Source organism: Carassius auratus, chromosome 14 (assembly GCF_003368295.1).
Source record: "Carassius auratus strain Wakin chromosome 14, ASM336829v1, whole genome shotgun sequence".
NCBI classification, from domain to species: Eukaryota; Metazoa; Chordata; class Actinopteri; order Cypriniformes; family Cyprinidae; genus Carassius; species Carassius auratus.
The window spans coordinates 28,260,410-28,284,004 of NC_039256.1; the positions used below are offsets into that span (position 1 = coordinate 28,260,410).

At 38.9% G+C, this 23,595-nt stretch overlaps 1 protein-coding gene across 7 annotated transcripts in view; it reads left to right on the plus strand.

Annotated features, from left to right (window-relative positions):
- Positions 1-3,884: 3,884 nt before the first annotated feature.
- The window catches only part of LOC113114230 (zinc finger protein 827-like), a 70,615-nt gene continuing 50,904 nt past the window's right edge, over positions 3,885-23,595 (plus strand). For 2 of the 7 annotated variants that reach the window (XR_003293690.1, XM_026281073.1), the window contains exon 1: positions 3,885-4,320. Coding sequence is in view for 5 of the 7 variants with exons in the window: in XM_026281073.1 (XP_026136858.1) it covers positions 4,278-4,320 (43 nt within the window). In the remaining 2 variants the exon portion in view is untranslated. The remainder of the gene's footprint in view (positions 4,321-23,595) is intronic. The other 5 variants (XR_003293691.1, XM_026281072.1, XM_026281069.1 and 2 more) reach the window with 3 other exon arrangements.

A 23,595-nucleotide genomic window follows, 5' to 3' on the forward strand; every position in this document is an offset into this window, starting at 1 on the left:
ACATGTGAAAGGCCCCATGTCCCATGTGGCAATAATAGGTAAACAAAACCACATGCATTCTCAGATTTTAGAGTCAATTCTGAATGCAACCCTGCAAAACATGAAAAAATGATCTGTGATAATTAGGTTTCACGATTAAGTAAAGCATGATTGTTTAAAGCACACAGAAATCACATTTACATGTCTAAATATGGCGTGCCTTATAGGTGACTTTGACTTTTTTTCCGGGAAAAATCGGTACAGACTATCTTTCTCTTATGAATATAATAAAACTAAAGACTTTTTGGAGTTATGAAGGATGCAGTACTACTCTATAGGTACTCAAGATTAACAGGATATTGAGTGAAAACGAGCATTTCACCCCCCCTTTTAATGAATGAATTAAAAAAATGATAAGATACTGTGAGGGTGAAGGATTTGCACTGATTTCACACAAATTCACCTCGCTGACCTCAAGAAAGTTGCTGGATTTTGACTTTTGTGTGAGCTGTGCTTTATATATTGCTACACTACCGAAAATAGACAATGGACCCTTTGATCCCACAGCTTTACACAGATCATTTGCATTCAAAATTCTGTTAAATATTATAAATGATCAAAATATTTTCAAATGCTCTTTTCTATACAGAAAAAAAATGGTTATTACTGGGTTGTCATTTGAAATTCTGTCCTGCTACTTTCACGGGCCACTGAGCTTTTCAAACTGTTTTGGGTTTGAAAGCATTAAGGAATGGCCGTTCAAATCCCATATAGTTTCATTATGACAATCTTTAAATGAATCAAGGGTTCCAAGGTTTAAATGAACACCTTCTAATGGTGCAAAAATGTCCCAGATGCGGTAAAGCACAGGTCGTCACATCCAAAAATATACAGTGATTGCATTAAGCTGAAATGTTTAAAGCAACACATATTTCATGGCATCATAAGTGTATGAATATGCAGTGCAGAGGGCAAAGAGAAATATTTTTAGTAACCACCCTAGTAGTTCAAATTGATATTTACAGCATTTCGAGCTCTGTTATTCAAGCTTCCTCTCTCAGCCGTCACACAATCCTGTCATGTCACTAGTCCTCTAATGACCTGCTCCACTCAGTGTTCTTAACACAATCTTGCAACATCCTAACAAAGAGGAAGAGGCTGCAACGAATTGAAAAAGAGGTAACCCACACCACTATGCTTGGCCTCAGGGAGAGATATACCTCTTTATCCAACTTCCTTTATCCGCTACTGAAGCACCTGAAATTCATTTAGCTCGCTAACAGCCTGCACTGCTGCAGGGGAGCCATTTTAATAAGTAGTAATAATGCCAACAGACAAAGCAAATTGCTTTCAAAGACCAGCAAAACAATCATGCTTATCAATATCGCACAAGAAATGTAATGAGATGGACAGTCTGGGGCTAACTATTATTATTTTTTAAGTAATTGTGCATCTTTAATATAAAAATATTATTCATATGCCATAAACTGCATTGCAGATGAATGTAAAAAAGAGAGCTTGGCATGTAAATGAAGCTGTTACATTTAATTCAATTCAGTTTCATTCACAATATTTAATATTTCAAAGCATGCATAGAAAATACTATACAATTAGGATTTATGTTGTTCCAAAATGTGGATGAAATTGAATTAAATGCATGTGGATTGCATTGAGGTCTGTGAGTAATTTGTAATGCATCGCTGCAGTGTGAATGAAAGGGTAAAGTATCAAATGGAAACAGATATGTCAATGGAAACGGTCTCCTTTCTTTCGCAGATGTTTGTCACTGTCAGGTTCGGTTGATACAGTGCCCATCAAAAGATGATGTCTGTTAGGTGACCTTTAGGTTGCTACCAAGTGTGAGGTCATGCTGCTGTTGCCATGACTACTATCAGCAGATTGTCTGCTCGCACGCATTACCTCAGCTGCCTGGCATCGGCAGGGTTACAGAACAGACCGTGACCTCGCCATGGAGACTAAACTAATCTTAAACAATAACAAGCAGCACACACACATGCAGGGGGAGATTTTGTGAGATTACCATAAATAGTGTTTCCTAATATCGCGCATCAAATGTATACCTCAAGATATAAGGATATAAATATATTGCGTTCTGTATACACAAATAATTCAATAAGAGAAACATAATACAGGACTCCTATGAATAGAATTGATTTTATTTTTTAGTATGTAAACGCTATGACCAATGTCCAGTAGTATACAGTTCAACAGCCTCTCTGTGGATTTGAAGGGGTGACAATGGGAGAGAGAGAGAGAGGAGTGGTGAGGCAGCCATATTCTAATGAGCGAGCTACAAAGTGTGTGTCAGTCACCTGTGCAGAGGCGAAGTGGGCTAATTTGAGCCTGTGCTAATTGCCACGGTAACGAGCTGCACGTGTGGATGGTTGAGAGGAGGATGGCAGCATGGCATGAGGGAGGATACAGTCCTCCTAACACCAAAGAGGTGTGAAAGAACGAACTTGTCCAACAACATGCTGCCTGCTGGAGTCCAGCCCTGAGTGGGGAACAGCCGGCTGCTTCAGTGCTATGCATAGAACCGAATACTGTGTGTGTGTGTGTGTGTGTGTGTGTGTGTGTGCGCTTTCGTGTGGGGTATGGAGGGGGATCTGTTAATCAAATTATCATTTAAAGTCACATTATGGTTGTTACCATGCAATAAAATGTAATAATAATAAAAAAGAAACATATTTTTATTTGATAGAAAAAAATACATTCCTGTATGAATAACCTGTATGAATATAAGGTCCTATTAGTTCAAAAGAATTAGTGCATTATCTATCATTAGTTACCACTTTATTAATATTTTAATGTTGATAATGATTCAACAACTGTTCATTGTTAGTTCATGTTAGCTAATAATAATATTAACAGATACAGCTGTGTTATGCTGAAATTAACATTAATAATGATTTCCATCGTTTTTTCATGGTAACTTATGTTAATGAAGCATTATTGTAAAGTGTTCCAGAATAACCTATATGTGTGTATTACAATATCAATTGTACGTAAACTCAGAATCAATATACTAGCCAGGACATTAAACATTAATAAATACAATTAAAGAAGTTGTAATGGTAATAATAATAATAATAATAATAATAATAATAATAATAATATCTTAAAATGAGATAACATGGAGATTGTAAATTCCATAACATTTTAGAATAAAGTTAAATGAATGTTAGTTATTTTACTAACAACGAGCAATACATTTGTTACAGTATTTATTAATCATTAATTAATGTTACTTAATATAAAAATACAACTTTTAATTGTTAATGGTAGCTAAGGCTGATTAAATAACATTAACAACTTTACATGGTACAACTTTTGATTTGAATAATCATATTAGTAAATACGGAAACGAATAAAATGCTTACTTATATTGATACATGTTTTCAAAGTATTTTTCACTGTCCATGTTAATCAATACTAATGTTTACAAACAGATCCTTATTGTAAAGCATTACTGTAAATTATATAGATTTTTAATTTGTAGCATTACATCAATTAAAATGAACTGTACCGATTTGATTCAACCAAAAATGTATGAAAAGCATGTAAATAAATTTTAAATATCTTTATTAATTTTAAATCCCATTTTACATTTATACCATTACATCGACCTTAAAATGAATTGCAGTGATTTAGGGGTTTCTATCAACTCAGATTTAAACATTTCTAAAAATCGTTTATAAAAAAAAAAAAAAAAAAAAAATCATCATTTTAAACCGATTGTCATTTTATATCATTACATTATGTTCAAAAAGCCCCCCCCCCAATCCATTTGAATATTTATTAGTCAGAATCTATTTTCTAAATAAATATATAAAAAACAAAATCCTTCGTGGTCAGTCAAGTATACACCCTGAAAGCTTGGGGGCACCTTGTCCCTTTCTCGTTGCTCTGTCGGGCGAGCTCCTCTCTCTGAGAGCCAGTGAGTGAGTGAGCGAGTGTGTGTGTGTGTGCGCGCGCGAGTGATTGTGTGTGTGCGTGCGTGTGTGTGTGCTCTGCTGTTGCTGCCCTTTGATCCCTGCATTAGTGTTAGTTAGGGGCTCGGAGACACACACTTACAGAGAGCAGCCATAGTCAAGACACGGCAACAACAACAGCACCTCCTCCTCTACTCTTCCCTGTTCCCAACAATACACTTAACCGAGGACAGCCAGGTGCACGACAAGTCCCTGCCATCAGGCTCCCTCGCAACATTTCAATGGGGAAAGACCTTTTTTCTTCTTATCCCTAAACAAGAAGGAGAATGTGATAAAAGGGGGAAAATGCCAAGGAGGAAACAGGAGCAACCCAAGCGCCTGCCTTCACGTAAGTCGTTTTCTCGTTCGGCGCGATTTCAGCGCGTCTCCGTGTGTTTTGCGCAGTAGTTTAGGGTTAAAGAGGTGAAACAGACAAAGGCACGGCGGAGGTTATTTCTCCTTTTTTAGGTCTGTGCTAGGCAGCCATGTTGGCGATGAGGGGGCTAGCGGAGCGAGCGCACTAGCGGTGCCTTTAATTGCAGATAATCGATAAAGGTCCCGTTCCGCCTAAAGGTTGCGGCCAGTAAAGCTCGCGTTATCGCCGCTTATTTGGTGCTTATGGCCGCGCGTCTTTTCTTATATGTGTCCGTGCGAGCGAGGCAGAGACGCGCGGAAGGGAAAGGGGAGGATCTGAGGATCTGGCCGCAATAAAATGAAGGGTCAGTCGGATCAGACTGAGAGCCAGACTCAGCCTTCTATCCGTGCCCCTGCCTTTACTTAGCTCCAGCGCTATCTAGCAGCGGTCCGCAACTTAAAAACACGTCCTTAAATACATTCGTGCAACTTTCCGCCTTCCGCGGTTGTGTGTGTGTGTGTGTGTGTGTGTGTGCGAGCGACTTTTTTCTTTCGTTTGTCGAGCGGGATTTTTTTAAGCTGAGGTATTTTCTTCCACCCCTCCCAGTTCAGTGGGGTTCGTGTCTGCAGGCTGCCTGTGTCAAAGCCGTGGTCGGTCACCTGAAGTTCAGGGTTTTTTTCCCTCCTCATGCAGCCATTCATTGCAGACAGTCTGCGATCAATAACGTACGAAATGCGAAACGCGTTAATCTCTCGCTTCGAAGCTCTCGCGGCGGATATCTCACGGTTTGCAGTGCTCTGCACGGGTTGCGTTTGGGATTACTAATCGCGAAATTCGTTCATTTGACCCTGTGTAGCTGGATGTTAACATTGTGCTTTTATCAGCTCGCTAATAACGGCTGTAGTAGCGTGAGCCGGCCGCTAGAGGACACATGATGTGTAGAGTGTGGAAAACATCGATCAGAGGCGAAGTGTGGCACGGTGGCGCTTTAAGTGCACGAAAACAAGCGCTCATAATGCATCTTTGTGCGTGTTACCATTCAAAACCTGACACTGTCTTTTACTGCTCTGTGGAATTTTCTGCTTGTATTCTAGCAGCATTGCATTGTGCTGACTTGTCTTCATAATGCCAAACATGTTCATGTTTGCATCCATTGGACTTTTCACAGTCATTTCTGCCATTTCTACTCGCTTTTAATCTTTTATCAGAAATGCAGTTCAAAGTTGTCACTTTGGAATCGCTTTGATTTGATTTTAAAATAAATAAACTTTTTGGCTGGTTTAGTGAATTGCTTTACAGTGTAACAAAATGTTTCACAAAATTCAGCAGTGAAGAAAACTTTTTTTTTTATGGAAATACAGGATATAAATCACTTTATTATAATGATAAAGCATTTTAACTAAACGTATTAATTAAACAACTTATTAAATAAACATAAAAAATGTTATTTAGTAACATAAACTAAGGGTGTTGTACTTAAACATTAATATTATAATAAGTGTGTTATAACTAAATGCACATTTTCTTTTCATAATTTAAATAAACTTTCTTTCAGTCATTGTTGTTTAGAAACTAGACATTTGTCCCACCTCTGATTAATGCAGCATCAAAATCACCCACTCAGCAAAAGCTGCTCTGAAGTTTCAGCCATGGAGGAGTGATGTCACGTTTCATTACGTTCTGTTTGTGTTCATCGTACTTTAACACCTGTGAGCAGAGAGGCAGACGACAATCACAATGGTTAATCTAAATTTAGCTTCTTGATTACTATATACTGTCTTGAAAAAGTTACAAATATGAGTTGGCACAGTGGAATCCGTGTGCTGAGACTGTTTGTGTGCTCTTTCAAAAAAGTAACATGCCAGGCATCTGCTGTTTTTTTTTTGTTTTTTTTTCAGTGAACGTTTCCATGCAAAGGCTGTGGCATATCCTTTTGCAAGTGTATCTTTCACTTCCTTTTCTCAAGAATAGATATCTGAGTTCAGGAGTGCTTGCGTCACGATGCGCTCGGGTCAAGACGTGCAGCAAGAGGGCCCTGACACAGTCAGATGATCTTCTTGACAGTTAAATATGACCTTTGGCTTTAGTGCTAACCACTGGGATTACAAAAGCACGGCCTGTAAAACACTGTTGCACACTCATTTTCCAGAATTAACACGTTTTGTTCAAACTGCAGGTCACAGTTCAGCAAGCTTCCAGTAAATTAATCGCGAAAAAGCAGCCTAGGTTAAAATGTTCCTGTCTTGTTGAGCTGTTTTGCTCAGTTTTCCACTCTGAGGTGGAGAGGTCGACTGAGGTTACCTCTTTTTCTCCTTTTCTTGCTGGTTCTTTGTCTTACTCGCAGGCATCCATTTTGTGCAAGTACATAGCCCATATCATTCTTTCACCCTGACCTTTGCCATCAGCTAAAATGTCTCCCTATGGGAGCCAGCCGTTTCCATTATACACACATGATATTTAAGGTTATCTGCATTTGCAAATGGAGGAATTGGAGCATTGCACGGATTTCAGCTCTCCATTACAGACTGCCGGCAGAGTGTGTGCGACTGGGTGGCTCTCCACCTTACCGTAATGGTGGGTCACTGGCTCCTTTCCACTCATCTATGATTATAATGACCTTGGCTGGGCTTGGGCTTGAAAACATTGGATTAAGGGGAAAGGAAAATGAGGGGAGGTTTCCATTTCGCTCTTGGCATCTGATTTGTAGGGAAAATCTGCCAAGAACACCCCCTCCTCTTCCTCCTCTATTTCTTTCCTCTGCCCCACCAACTTGATCAGGCTCTCTCACCGGTGTCTGCCCATTTGAGCTCAAGCGAATAATGATACACAGGCTTTCCTCTCAGAAATGAATTAAAGGGCAGGGGAAGGGGTGGTGGATGCTCTCCTGAACAAGTGCTCACACAGAAAGGGGCTTCAGCCAGGCATGCTGAACCAGAACATTTAGATTAATTTGGCTAGCTGGATCGCCTGGCTTTCATCACAGGTGTAGTCTAGCTGTGAGTGCTCAGTCAAAGGCACTATGGTGACATAATTTAGACAATTTTTGTATGGCTCGATAAAGAAGGTGCGTCTTTAAAATGACAAACCACAAAGTAGCCTGCTATAGCCTAGGAAAGCACTGAGGCTAAGCTCAGAGTTTAACATTAAGGATGGGAAGAATGCTTGCTCTGTTCAGTCTGCACTATATCTATATGCATATTTTGATCATGCATGTGCATTTTACACCTTGCAAAAAGAAACATTTGCTTTTCAGTAGCATTTGTTTGCTAAATTAGCTTGTCAACTTTTTAAACTTGTTAGTTGGCTAAAATGATCTAGCTGGCTTGATACAGATGAGGTTTAGACTAAATTCTAAGAATGATTTGAATAATCTTGGTAGCGTCAGTGTGAATGGGTTTAAAATTACAAGCCACTCTGAAATGTTTTCACAGTCACTGGTGTTTAGGAATTCTTGGCGTTTCTTGGGTGATCATATTAACTGTATAATTATTGCACAGGTCAGCTGTTAATATTTAATATCAAGGTACATTAAAATGTGTAGATCATTCCACTTTTAAACACATTTTTAAAATCTTTTTAAACTATAATATTTATTTTACATGCTTTTGTTTTAAAAAATTATAAGTGTGAATACACAATGCCCTAGTATTCAAAAGTTTGGTATCACATCAGTTTGTATTTTATTGTATTTATTAATCTTTTTAGAGAAATCAATACTTTTATTACATTAAGTAAAAAATCTAATTCAAGTAAATGCTGTTTTTTAGCTTTACATTAAAGAATCATAAACAACATTTATTTCAGTTTCTACAACAATATCAAGAAGCACAACTGTTTTCAAATTTTAATAATACGTTATATACTCAGCAGCAGATCAGTATATTAGAAGGATTTTTGAAGATCACGTGGCACTCAAGACTGGAGTAATGGCTGCGGAAAATTCAGCTTAACCATCATGTGATACAATAAGTAATATTGTAAAATATATTAAACTGAAAACATCTGTGATACAAGCAGACAGAAATAACTTGTTATATTATTGTTTCTGTTGTGCTCTGATCCTGTCCATCGATCTTCTCGAGGCTGTAGTTCATCAACATGCTCATTTATTAAGGTTTTCTCCTAACTAAAGGACACGTGTCTGTATGTTTTAATGAAGCACTACAGACTCTGAATAAAAAAAAGTCTGAACCCAATGTTTCACCCACCCAAGTTTCAGTCAAAGCCTGTATGGAATAAAAGTGCCTGAGCTGGGTAACGATTTTCCGCATGTTGACAAGTCACAACATGGAGATCTACAGCTCGGAGAGCAGCCCTTTGGCTAGTGGCGGCCCAGCACTGAGTAATAACCAGCTCAAAGCAGGCATTCTGCTGGCAGGGGTTCATAAGGAACAGCTCGCTGGTTCAGCTGGGGAAAGGGTGGGGGGAGCTCCTGGAGAGCTCCAGGCACTATCCTGTGTTGTTGTACCACACAGATGCATCCATCCCCTCCAGGATAGACCTTTAACAGGCTGCTAACGCTGGGCCACACCGCACAAGGGATCGAACAGACAGGTCCGACACAGGCCCAGGCTGCAGTACTGTGCCAAACTGTGATTTGATTTATGAGTCAGTACTCTGGGTCTGTCTTAAGATGAGATGAGGCATACTGGGCAGAATCAAAGAGCAGTCTGTTCACTTGACAAGGAATGAGAAGAAGCAAGTCACTGTCAGTTTTTAAAACTGGATTTTAATGATCAAATTTTAGAGGAGGCCTTGGAAGTGGGGAGGTCAATAATACTTAGAAAAAGCTAGCTATATGTTAGTATTCCCATAGTATTCCCATTCATCTGAATGGCAGTTGATTGGCAGGCACGTGACTCCTCTGTATGCGACCTGCTTGCTGCCGTTTTTGCTCATTGTGGTTCATGGCTGCATGTTTTGGGAGCCAGTTGCTTCTAACCTCCCATATGTTGCTGCTGCTTAGATGTCAGGGGTGAAGGAACATTAAGACTTTACACACTGGTTTTTGGAACATAGTCAAACTCTTATATTATAATACATTATATTACATTACATTATATTATAAAGACAAGACAATCCAGGTACATGGGGTCACTACACGTCCCCAGTTCACTGATTACATTATTAACTGCATTAAATATGCACTAATTTGCATACATTTCCTAAACATAAATCTGAACTTTGGATAAAGACAAGTTAAAAATTCTTATTTGATTTTGGTGTGCTGCTGAAGTGGAGATTCCTGATTCATTTCTGAATTTTACACTGTAATATTAATTAAGTCTGAATTCTGTCACTGTCCCAGAAACATTCTTAACAATAAGCCATGATGTTATTATTTTGTCTAGTTGACACTAGTTTTAATACATTTCTCATTACTTTGTGTGAAGTGCACACATGCTGCGAGCTGCTGAGCTTCAGCCCCATGCGTGCTCCATGTGTAGTAGAACAAACAGAATAGAGTGCAATTTATTCATTTTGAATCACATAGTGCAAACAGACTAAGACCAGACTTTTTGCTGTTTTTAGTCATTGATTATTTTGACTCAAGTTGCAGCCAAAATTTTGACCACTTGATTAGAAGTTCCTTGAAGCCGTATTAAACCAGTTTCATTTTTAAACCAAATTATGTTTAATAAAATCGAATGGATTGTTTTTTTTTTTTTCTCCACCTTGAAATGGAATCCAGATGGCGACAATTATTGAGTGTATTTAGCTTTATTAGATTGTCCCCAGTCCTGATCAGTTCTGTTACCAAAATGGCTACTTGATGTTGTTTTTTGATTGTTGTGATTGGGAAGGCTGATTCCACACCAACAAAGTAGTGCCAAAAATGCCAAGTTTGATTCAACTAGACAATTTACTCTCACAATTATGCAGCTGTCATAATCATAGTAATTATACAACAATAATGATGATAATTGCTATCATTAGCATCAAGAGACATTGGGACACCAATGTTTTCTTGCAATGGAACCGGTTATATACGCTTGTCGGGATTTCATTGAGCTCAGTATGCCTTAAATGTGAAATGTGTGTTAAGATTTAATCGAAACTTAGATGAATTCCATTTTCCTCCATTTCCGAGATATTGTGTTTGATAAGGGTCTGAAATTTGTCACGTCTCTAAGTTAGACTACAATGTCGGGTGCAGAGAACATAATCATGTTAATGAGTTTAACTAGCAGACTAGCAGCTGTGCTCCAAGGGTTTTTCTGGAAACGGGGCTGTTTTATAGCTGAGAAGATTAAAAGTGCCAGGAAGCAACAGACACAGAGTAGTGGCAACCTGAGGTATTGACACCTTCCAAGGGAAATGGTATATCATTGGCAAGTAGGGTTGCAAATAGGGCTGTGTATTGCCAAGAATCTGGCAATATGATACGTATCACGATACAGGGATTCCGATACGATATGTTGTGATACATTGCGATACTGTCAGCAAGGCGATATATTTGGATATTTCTTATTTTAGGAATAGGATATATTTTTATGAAAGCTGTCATTAACAATTTAATTCAAGTTTATTTGTATAGCGCTTTTTAAAATACAAATAGTTGCAAAGCAACTTTACAGATAATTAAGTTTCTACAATATTTAGTAGTCGCTTATCAGTGGTGACTGTCAGTTTATGTACATATGGCAGTAATGTGCAGAACAATCAATTAAAGATGTAATCGAACAGTCGATGAAAACTGTTAACAGCAATCATTATATGATGCAATCAAACTTATAGCAAAATTTGGTAATCCTGTATGTTGTAAGAACACACCACCATATGCCAACCTTAGCAATAAATAAATAAAAATGATTTAACCAGAACTCAGTGGGATCTGCGTTTGCAATAATCAGTCCTTGTAACATAAAATGTTATTGAACCACTTCTTGTGCAGTACAAGTAAAGGGTGGGGGTGTTTGGAATTACAATTCTTTAAATTTACAATTGTAACATACGTCATAACATTTTATCTAAAAAAAAAAAAAATCTGCTTAATATCAATTAAAAAGTGCTTGCATGATTCCTAAAGAAAACATTCAAACCTTTCCACTTGGATTATACAGGTTTTTCAGTTTGTATTTCCACGTTGTAGTTCCGCGTGGAATCGCCGAAACCATGACGTGAGCACTGCACCAACTGCGCAAAACGTCACCAAAAAGAGAGACAGCTGCAGCCCTCGCCACGGTCTCGTGGTAGACGTTACAACAAAAGCCCAATTGACGGCACACTTCAGCTTTGTACACCGAACCAGGAACAGGGACAAATCTTTCATCCTCCATTACTAGCAGCGATATTAATGTTAACATTAGTGGCATGCCCTAATACTAGTATTTCCTGTTACTCTGATTTTGATTATTTTTTGTAGGGGGTGGGGGGGGGGGGGGGGGGGATCTATGATGCTTTTTCCAGGATTGATGAAATGAAGATAACCTGTGAACAGTATTTATTCAAAATATATTTTTTCTAACAATTTATATATATATATATATATATCAAAACTTAGATGTAGGGCGAACATTTAAGTTTTGATGTTGACAAACATTTTTTTTTGTATCATATTAAAATTTAATCAGCCTATTCTACTTATGTTTCTATGTGAAATTGAAATCAACCCCAATTTTGCTTTAAAAAGCATTGCAAGATATGACCATGCCATGTTCCCTTCACTAACAGACTTCTGGAAGGGCTTCGTGGAGGGAATCAGTTGCTCACTTTCCCTACAAATATTGTGTCCCCTTCCCGAAATAGCCTTGAAGTGTGCAAAAAAGCTGTTTGGAACTTGCCCGTAGTCTTTGGCCTCAAATGCAGCAAGTTTGGCTTCAGAGAAAATGGAGGGGAATCCCCCTCTTAGATGACCAAAGGGGATTGTGTGTGGGGAAGGGTCATTTTTTTAGACTTTTGTTTTATTATTATCTCACCTAAATGTTTGTTCAGTCATTTTTGTTTTTGCAATGGTATAGCCTAATTTAGTTGCACAGTATATTATAAACAGTATATTATATATATAAAAAATTATATTCAAGTCATTTACGTGAACACTTTTGGTAAAGGTACAGAAGCTATCACTGATGTGGTACCTTTTCAAAAGGTACACATTTGTAACTTTTAGGTACTAAAATGTACACTTTAGGTGCTTATATGTATCATTAAGGTACCAATATGGACTCACCCCAGTGACAGCTTTTGCACCTTTTTTTATTTTCTGGGAGTGTACCAAGATGGACATTTTGATTATGCTGCAAGATTTTTGTTTTTCTCAACTATATTTAAAGCCCAATTTATACTTCTGCGTCGAACCTACGCTGTAGGTTATGTGTAAGTATGCCGTAGCCTGACGTGCACCTCTCCAAAAATCTAACAGCGCGTAAATTTTACGCGGACAACAAGAGATATGATTGGTCTGCTATAATCCCTCCCTCCATATGTAATTGAGTTTTGTGTGTGTTTATTTGCACTGTAAAATATTTTAATGTTACACCTTCTTATATAAAATTAAACAAAGCAAACAACAAGTGTCTTATCATATCCTCCTGAGAACCAAGGAAAATATTTTTTTTCCTAATCCTATTTTTTTGTGATTCCATACCTGTTTAGGGTTTAAAAAACATCCTACAATTTAGACATTTCTATTTTAATTTTTTATTTTTGTTTTACAGCATGTCCACTGTAGTGGACAACAGGATCATTTTAGTACGAAAACAAACACATTTGGTAGATAACAATTTTACCAGATTATACTTTTTTTTTTTTTAACTAAGAATACATTTTGGGCTGTAAATTGATTATTATCCAATACAGACATTTTGATTATATAAACATTTATCATTCTTGAATCCTTTTCCTTACATTTTGCAAGTATATCTTTACTATTAGAGCTTAACACTTTGTTATGTCCGTATCCTTTTATTGGTCCCCTTGAATCCTTTTAGTGTTATTCGAACAATGAACATAGAACTAATGTGAAACTTTTGGAGGGGGATTTTTTTTCCTTCTGTCAAACTGAATCCAATCTAGTTTTTCCTTCACTTTTCATTTTATTCTTAGTATGTTTTTGTTAGTTGTGATAGTCCAGGAAGCAATTTCTCTTTTTGGTAATGCAGAGGAACATCTTGCATTTGGTACATCTCATGTACGTCTTGCTCTTGGAGCCCTTATTTCTGCATCTTTGTGCATGCTTGGTATCCAAAAATATTCAATTGGACTCCAGTCTGCATGTGTTGTAGGGTCATCTTGACACACTGGAAGCCCAGGTTACACGTGCAAATCTGATATGAAGGAAAAAAAGAATAATAAATGATAAATAATAAATAATAACAGTTTAAATACTCAATGCAGCTGCATTTAAAATTGTGGAACTGCATAAAACATACATATTACTCCTAGCCCACAGAGGGCGTTGAGTTTCCTGCTCATCCCTGTCTGTGTCTGCATCTGTCCCTTCACCTGAGCCTTCTGCATCATCTTCCTCTTCTTCATCACTGTCTTCTCTCACTGGTTGAAACTCATCCTCATCTCTCTCGTCATCTGACAACTCTAAATCTGAATCTCCCTCGACTATTTTGTAAAGAATTCTTTATGCTTCAGTTCTATTTCCTATAACATTGTGGAGTCATTATTTACATGAAGATAGTCCTGATGTCCTCTATAATTGACATTCATAAAATTGCTAATTTTTCAAAAGATACATAATGTATTTGCTATCAGAACTAAATATATGATTCCTAACACCTTAATGAACAAGAAAATATATGATTATCATAGAAACAAAACCATAGACAAACAATATTTTACTCACCTTTTATCTTTCCATAAAATGTGCTTATTCCTATGCCGGCCATTTTGGATTGAAAGATTGAGGGGGTTCCCGGCCTCCCAGCCAATCAAATAACATATCCCTGAAAAGCCCAGGATGTCCTCTGTACAGTACAGCAGGAATTAAGAGACTTGCACAAAAGATTCCAAGGAGAGGGATGAAACTCAAATGTCCACTACAGTGGACATAAGTCAAGGGGCTGGGTCTCAGGAGGTTAAATAATACTAAATAGCATTATACAACAGTAGTTGTCTGTGAAAAACAATGTTGATCTGCTGTAGTACAAGTCCTTGTGCAGATTGAAAGAATGCCATCTTCTCTTGCTCCGTTGTTGTCTTCTTTTTGTAGTTTTAAATAATGATTTTATTATTTGATATTCATTTGCCGCCGTCACGGCTATAATGCTTCTCCGACGAGCAGCTTCTTCTTCGGCTTTTGTCGTGGTACTTCGGGTCACACCAGCAACATGCCCATGGACACTGTAGACTAGCAATGACGCAGAAGTATAAATGAAAACCGATGCATAACCCCATAAGTCCCCAGTTCCTGCAATTTTGCAAATTTCTAGTTTATTCCCATAAATCAATCCCCTTTAATTTCCATATATTCCCATAATTCCCATAGAAAGTTTCCATTTTGCTACCATATCGTCACGTATAGAGGTGTTTGGCTGCTTTACAAAGGTGAGATTTACGAGGCTTAAAACGTAGGTGAGTGTCTCAGCCCCTCGTGTAAAAAATGTCCTTCCCATTTGCAGATGACTTCACAGTATGTTTGATTACTCCCGACCTTGATGCAAAGCTCCAGTATTCATGTTTTGTTGTTACGACGAGGTCGGTAACTGTTTAGTATTGGTCTGGGGAGTCTACCTGGATGTTGGCGGGGGACTAAGGGAGTGGCCTTATTTTGACTGTTAAACCTGTTAGTTACACACACTATACCAATGCTCTGAGTGAATGGACGGTACAGCCATTGTGGAAAAAAAATCTGGGTTAGCAACTGAAAGGTTGTATGTTTGTACACTGTTGGGAAAAAAAGTGAACCAATTGGAGCTTTATGGGTACAACAGCTTGTCACTGGAAGGGTATCCTCAAAGGCAAATAAAAGCATCTACTACATGACTAGTTAGAGTGGTTATGTCATTTAAGCCATATACAGTTTGTACTCACTGAAATTAAACAGTGTTCCTCCAGGACAATAGAGTTAAATTCAACACAGGACAACGAAACTGGGCTAGGCTACACTGACTAAATCAGATTAGATTAAACTAGAACTAAAAAGAACTAAAATAAGATCTAAAACTAATAACTGAAGTTATAAATGATACTTACTATGGTGGTAAAATGTTAGTTAAGTCAAAGCAATGTTTTGTAGGGATGTATAATATACAGCACCGTATCCGCTGTTATTTTTGGATTACTTATATACTATTATAGTGTTTATTAATATTTTGAATTAGCTTTTTTATTTTATTTATACTCTTTAAAAACACTGGGTTAAAAACAACCCAATTTGGATTATTTTCAACCAAGGAGCTTGGATAAATATAGGACAGAAAACGTTTTAAGTTTATTTTACCCAGCAAATTGGGTTATTTATTTATTTTTTCAACACTTTATTGTGTGTAGATTTATTGTTTATATATTGTGACTGCCTCCATAACCTGTCCATAAACAAACAGTAAACAGCAAAGTATTTATATTCTGTATCTTTGTGGATGAAATCTTTTATTTTATGCAAAACATCAATCTTTTCCATCACACAAAAAGACTTGATGCGACACACTCATTTAGGTGTTTCCCCAACTGGGGTTTGTAAGTTGATGAAAAGCTAATTAATAAATCATAAAATAAATCATTTTATCATGTCAAATTAAAATACATAAATGTGTTATTAAATTCTTGAAATATTAACTTACAATCACTCACAATAATTCAAATTACCAGTGGGTACAAGTTAGGGATGCTCAGATCCACCTTTTTTGCCTCCGATACCGATTCCGATTTTGTTCTCCATTAAAGGGGTCATATGATGCTTTTTCAAAGATCATTATTTTGTATATTTGGTGTAACAGAACATGTTGACATGCTTTAATGTTTAAAAAACACATTATTTTTCAAATAATGTACATTATTGTAGGTCCTCTATGCCCCGCCTCTCTCAAACGCGTCGTTTTCTACAAAGTCCGTCCTTCCGACAAGCGCAGTCTACTCTGATTGGCCAGCTGACCCAGTGCATTGTGATTGGCTGAACACTGCAAGCATTCATTGGAAATGTCATGCCCCTTTCCATAATCACAAGCTTCATCTTTTGAAATAAATGTAAAGACAGTTAATAATGTCCTTATTTTTACCATCAGTTCAATCCTGAAAGGGGAACAGAGTCGCGTGATAGACACAGTGATGAAGCTTGTATGTGTTTGCAGTACACAAGTAGGGCTGGGCGATATATCTGACAATATGATCATGCTCATTTAATCAGTAAATCTGGCTCCGTGATTAACGCTTAATCACCATCACCTGCTTTCAAATGGAGCGGCACTTAATCGAGAGAGCTGTAGATCACTGACAAGCTACGCAATATCGCGTTCATTATCGGAGGCGATTCATTTACGATAATGAATACGATATTGCGTAGCGTTGCTTTTCATTTCTGCGGATTGAAGCGTCCTCAATTACATAATATTTAGTCCCTGGAATGCAAATTTTACTGGAGGATCGCTGGCGAAAAATCTGCATTTTACTCCCCGGATTGCGATTTTTTTTGGGGAACCCTCCTCGAAACCTAATTGGGCTTTTTTTTTTTTTTTGTGAAAACCAGGAAACCCTTGTGATAGCACGCAACGCTTTGCATTAAAAAGTGCAAAGCACAAGGAGAAGAGAAACTGATGCATAGTGTATTATATCTGTGCAACAGTTATTGAGCCTTTCTTTTAACAGTTATAGTCTTTCTACGGCTGTGTTTTGTTCTCACAGACAATAGAAATGTATTTACAAATTAAGTATAATAATGGGAACACAAAATGATCTTGGCGAGAGCTTTACCGAGCTCACTGTCGTAACTGAATGCGACCAGGGTTTTAAGGCTGAACGAATGACTGACAGCCACAGCGGAGAAAAGATTTTGTGCGAAGTTTAATGTAAGGACTCAAATATTTATATGTAGCTCACATTAAGCTATTGTATGGCTTCAGAAGTAACACAGAATAATACGCACAATCTCGGATTTGGATCGCCCATCTCTGACTGATACCCGATCCAACAAAAATGGCAGTATTGGAGCCGATAGACCAAACAGAAGAACACATTGTCTCACACGCACACTGTAGACTTCCGTGGCTTAAAAAAAGGCTTGCATAACATATGACAGTTACAGTAACTTGGGACAATGCCAAATAAGAGCTCTGTGCTGACCACAGACACCCCCGACTGGGTTAGAGGTGTGGCTGAATCAGTGTTCAGATAGGCGCAGAAAACAATAAAATTACATGTTCTACGTAGCGATTAAATGGACATGTCTAGCCGTTTGCTAGCATTTGCCTGTAACATTACAATACATTTCACATTTCACTTACCACATAAACAGAGTAAGAAGAGTTGACTGATAGCGAATGATGGCAAATGATTTGCAGATCCTGAGCACCACTGACAAAATGTATGGTAAAATGTATGGTTCTTGTAAAAAATGTATGGTAATGTATGGTAAGTACTGCCGAGTGCTACTCCATACGTGTGATCGCGAATCTCGAATGTGGAAGTAAAAAGCAAGTGCGCGTTTATAAGCAATTTCAATGCCCCACATATTAATAACTGCTACCTGATGCCCGCAGTTTAGTAGAATTTCAATATTGGTGAAGCCCTCATTTTATGCGCCAATATTGACTAATATTTTACAGCATGGTGTTGATTTTAGACTATAATTCTGCTGTTTGCTCAACTGAAGATCTTTATGCAGTTCTTCATTATGGTTTTATAGACTATCCCAATTACTCTCTATAAATACGTCCCCGTTTGGCATGCACAGTGTACTGTGATTTTGTTCCTCTCTCAGTCCCCCTCAGTTTACCCTTGTTGTCATTTAGTCGTTGTCTATGCAGAGACTCTTAAACGAAGCACTAAGGTTAGCCACAAAATGTTGGCTCGATGTGCTCTCCAAAGGCACAGTTATGGTTGTCATAGTGATCATATTTTTTTGCGATCATTTGTCACCCAGATACTGTAGGGTTGAATTAGAAGCACCTGGTTACACTGACGTGAAGCGGTCGGAAGGGGAGAGGTGAACAACTATTCCCGTTTACTTCTGTGACACGGCATGTTTTCAGTCATACGTGGGCGCTGTCAGCGTTATCTCGCTCATACGTCTTTACCTTCGTAAAATCGAGATGGCTATCGGCGTGACAAAGAGCACTAGGACCGAACAATGCGGCGCTAACCATCGGCTGCCCCGGCCACCGTTTAACATGGAGATTGGAAAAGGAATCAGCTTCCTCTCTTTCAGGACCTGCATGTAAATGAGGTTAGCCTCTCCTGCTGTGCCACCGCTCTATCCCCCACTCTCCTCTCCCAACTCTAATGGCTGCAAAACTGCCACCCCCATTCTTCAGGAAGAAACCGGGACCAATCCTGATTAGTGCCCTTGTCTTGAGTGACAGGCTTGGATCCAATGCCGTGGGCGCTACTGCCAAGATACTGTCAACCCAGTATCAATGTAAAAAAAGCCATCCCTTTTCTTCAAACCCCCCAGCCACACATATACCTCCTCCACTCTCTCACACACCCCCTCATATTCTCTCTCTCTCTGTCTTTCTGGGTGGCTGGCTAGTCAAGCTTGGCTGCATCCCTCGCCTGAGCTACTGGGACAAAGTGTGATTTACAGTAGTTGGAGAGTTTCCCTGTCAGCTCTAACCTGTGTGCATGCTGTCTATCTGAGTAGGCGGCAGTAATGCTGTAGCAACAGCATATTGTGGTGTTAGCGTCATAGCACCTAGCTGAATCCACCCCTGCTTCCTGTCCCCGTGCTATCTACACAGAGCCTTACTTATTATCTTATGTCTGTGACTGTGCGGGCACAGAGAATTATCCATTTTCCTTTCGTTTCAGCATTTTTCAAGTTGTTGTAAATGTAAAATCTTCAAGGCCTTTGAGCTCTGGTCTCAATGCCCCACTTTTATGCTCTTAAAGAAACACCACTGAAGTGTATGGTGGATCCCATTAGTTAGCATCTCACGGATGATTATGAACATGCAGATCTGCCAACTTTTTGATGGTACATCTGAGATTACTAGTCCAGGCGCTGTCTTTTTTTTTCTTTCTCTCCATCTCTATAAATGGAAGTTGGGGAAATAAACATGAGTGCAAAAGGGCGCTTCATCTACAAAGAGGAATTTCAGAGGTCTGGAAGCCAACAGTGTCTCAATCTCTTCCAAGAACTCATCTCCTTCCTGTTTCACCTCTGGCACCCTGCCCAACATGCCCACAGACTGCTGAGGCAAGGCAGAAAACACACAGATGGTAATATGTAATATGCTTTGATAATACATGTTGAAGAAGGCCTGTGCTAATGTGGAATACTGTAGGTGACTGATTTGTTTAATATGAGTGTTGGATACAATGGATCAGAATTACAAACAATCTCAGCATTCAATATAATCATTTTGTGTATATGCTGTGTATTACACCAAGTATCCTATTAAAATAGACTGTAGCTTGTTGATCTGTGTTTTACTTGAATGTTGCAAGTAAAACTTTTACATTTAGTCTAAATTTGAGTTATTTGCTTAAAAATCTCTCTATTACAATTTACATTTTTAAAGAATCAGCAAATATGACAGAGTCTGCAATTTGTGGACAAAAAAATGATAGTGTCAGCTGAGTGGGAGCACTTCACTTAATATTAGAAAAATAAGAATAATGTAAGAAGCGGTTCTGAAAAATGCACTTACACTAACTCACACATAGATATTTGTGTTTAATGGGATGGGATTTCATGTCTTATGTGATCAGTTAAGAGGCTAGGGTTGGGTATATGTTACAGCACACTTTTGTCATGATCTAATACGTTTGTGTTTCATTATATCATAACTTATTTTTGACTGAGAGAGAGAATCAGTTTTTGAGTGATAGAGAGTTGTAATCTGTGGTGTCTGTGTTAATCTCTCTCATGCGGTTCCCTTCACTTTTGTCCATTACTATGAAGTGTCTCAGACTGCACTAAGAAACGCCGGTTGCCAGTTTACGCTTATTTAGATTTCCTGCTTCTTCATTAACTGAACTGTGGGAAACAATATGAGTGAACAAGGATCGATATGAGAACCTTGACAATGTTGCAATATTTCAAGAAAATAAATTGTGACTTATCGATAGATGATTGCATTTGCAGAATCTCAGTTTTGTCTTGACTGATTGCCCATTTTCTTCAAGGCATAGACTGGTCATTCTGAGAGCCCCCTAATTACCAGAATTACTTCCCACCTCTGGTTCTGCGTTAGTCACTCGTGACGATGTGTGGCTGGTGGCTGTGCAGCGCGTCCTTCCCACCATATTGTCGGCCGGCGGCTAATAAGGTAGCACTGACCGGCGGACAGGCTCATTAGCATCGCCTGCGGCCGTGGCAACACCCGCCAGGGCCCAGTCGGACACTTAATTACCGTCACCACTTTTTATCTCCCCTTTAAAACCCAGCCCCTCACCCCTCGAATGCCACCGGCACTTGCTTCTACAATCCACAGAGAATGCTGGGAAAGTATAGATGCCAAAGTGTTGGTTAGTTACCCTGCAACATCCGATAGATGCCCTCACTGAGGCACTGCAATATCTCTGATATAGTTAAAGCTATTCAACCCGAGTCTCTCATGCAAGACTGTGCAAGTGTGTCTTTTCAATGGAATCAGTGGAATATTGATGGCTCCACCCCGACTTAATCGACTAATGCCTCTCCCTCTCTCCTTCACTCTGCTGAAGCAGCCACCCTCTCACCCAGCACAGCCTTTCTGTGCCCTTTCTGTGACTTCTGGGTCAGGCAGGCCGATTTTTATGCCCAACTGAGTCAGAGAATAGCCTCAGTGTATTGGTAAGCAACCATACGCAAGTCATGTGGCTGCTGGCCCTAATAGAGAACGCTCCCATCCTCCTCCTTGGCCTTTTGACTTATTGCATCTAACAGCTGAGATGTTGTGGCATTAACTGTATAGGTGCCAACGGCTGGTGTTCACTATATCCATGTACTGTGAAGAAAAGAACAAAACAGAATTAACAAGGTCCTTAAAGTCAAACTGAAATCAAAATTGACCATATTTACTTTGTTTGCCTAAATTGATCGTTTTGTGGTGAACGAGTCAATCCAAACACACAAAAAAAATTTGGCTTCATAATCTTAAATCAAAATCTGAAAATGCATTGCATTGGAGAACCTTCCCTGATGACCTTGGTTTGACGGTTTGGGTGTCTGCTTAGCATCCGTAACCACGCTCCTCCAACTGACAGTTGACAGGCTGCCTGTATGTTTGCGAGCATTGACAGTGCGTGAAAGGAGAGATGGCGAGGAGGGGCATTTTTGGTTGTGGCACTCACAAAACACTTTTCCCATTCCCTAAAATTCCAGTCCAGATAGCTTAAATTTTTAACTTTCCAGGAAGAAGGGATAACAGAGAGGTCACGGATTTGCTCGAAGCACGAAATGGGGTTTGTGAGATATCTGTCATTAACTACTTTTCTAGATCCAATCAGGTGCTAGTTGGAAATAAAGCCACGCCCACTATTTTTCCTCATTTAGTATTCCGTTTCTCTCTGAAATACGCCACAACACTGGAGAAAAGTAGTTTGCAACTTCCGGTTCACACGGACTTTAAGATGTTTTCCAAGTCTAATTATAATAGAAAGAGCAAATATTATGTGCCCAATTGTCTATAGAGCAATATGGTAAAAATACAGATTTCTACATAAGGATGGTTCACTCAACATTTGGCCATCGTTTATTGACACTCGCTTATCGTGTTTGGCGAATGAAGTACACTACTGGTCAAGTCAGTAAAATTTTTGTGTTTTTGAATAAAGGTACTCATCAAGCCTGCATTTATTTGTATAATTGTATAATTACAGTATAATATATGCAGTAATATTACTCCATATCACCGTCCAAAAGAGCGAATTTGAATGGGTTTCTATAACATTCCCGTTAAAGGATTTCCAAAATAAATACAAATTCCTGATATTTTACTCACCCCCATGCCATCCAAGATGTTAATGTCTTTCTGTCTTCAGTCATACAAAAAGGTAGGGTAGGGTTGATATCTCCATCCCATTTTCTCGTTCCAACTTCCAAATCGTTTAACATAGTTGCATAGTGGCATTTGACTTTTTATCATGCAGATTACAGTATAGCATGTTTATCCTAACCTTTTTTTAGAGAAAATAATTATTAATTTGTAATATCTTTTGGCAGGTTTTTTTTTTTTTTTTTAACTAAATTGGCTGAAATCTGTCTGGTAGGCTTTAAAGTTCATTTCAGAGCTTGAATGTAACACTCTTCTTTCTTTTCATGTTTTGTTGAGGTTATGATTTGCATTTAGCACTTGTGGTTTTAGGGTTGTAGGGTCATGTCTGCAGCAGCACACAATCATGAGCTCAGTTTAGCCACAAGAGATACGAGCACCAAGTCTCAGTGTGAGTGACTGATAACAGATCTGGACCACAGTGCCTCCCGCAGCTGTTTTTCTGGCCACACAAAGTCATGCTCACTATTATGCCATTAAACGAACCTCTCAAAGGCAGACGTCCAGTATCTTGCCCCAACTGTCAAGCTTGTTGCTACGTGATAGCATTGTTGCCGTTTCAGCTAACTACCAGGGTTTTGTTCCCGTTTTCAAGCCACATACGAGTGTGTGTGCGTTGTAGAGGCAGGGGGTTGTTTCAGACAAAGCCATGCGGAACTGGGGCCTGAGCCGTGACCTTGGGAAATGTCAGGCCGCCCACGGAGTGGCTTGCCTGTGTCTGCCTCTCTGGTGCAGCTAGGAACAAGAGTGGCGGGGCGTAGCACAGCCTAGCTTAACCTAGCATGGCGAGAGCAGGGTTCAGTCTGAGTTTCTACCACTGCCTCAGAGACCTCTGGTCAGCAATCTAGCCATTTCTCTCTAACAACATTATGGGCATTACTGCCCGTCCTCCCTGGTGTCACATGGAAATGGGTCATGCCTCACATGCTTCAGTCTTTTGCTCAGGTGACCGAGAGCTCGCTCAGTGAAATGCCCTGGTGATGTGCATTAAATGCTCAAACCTTTAATGATACGGAAAAAAGGGGGACGCTTGAACATAATTTCATTCACATCAAGGGATGTGTGTGTGTCAGGTTTATATCTTATTTTATTTAATTTTATTTTTCACGTTAAGAAGCATGGTCTGCTGTATTGTTAGTATCATGGTGCATGGTCGCATGGGGTCATGGCGGTTGCCACCCCTTTG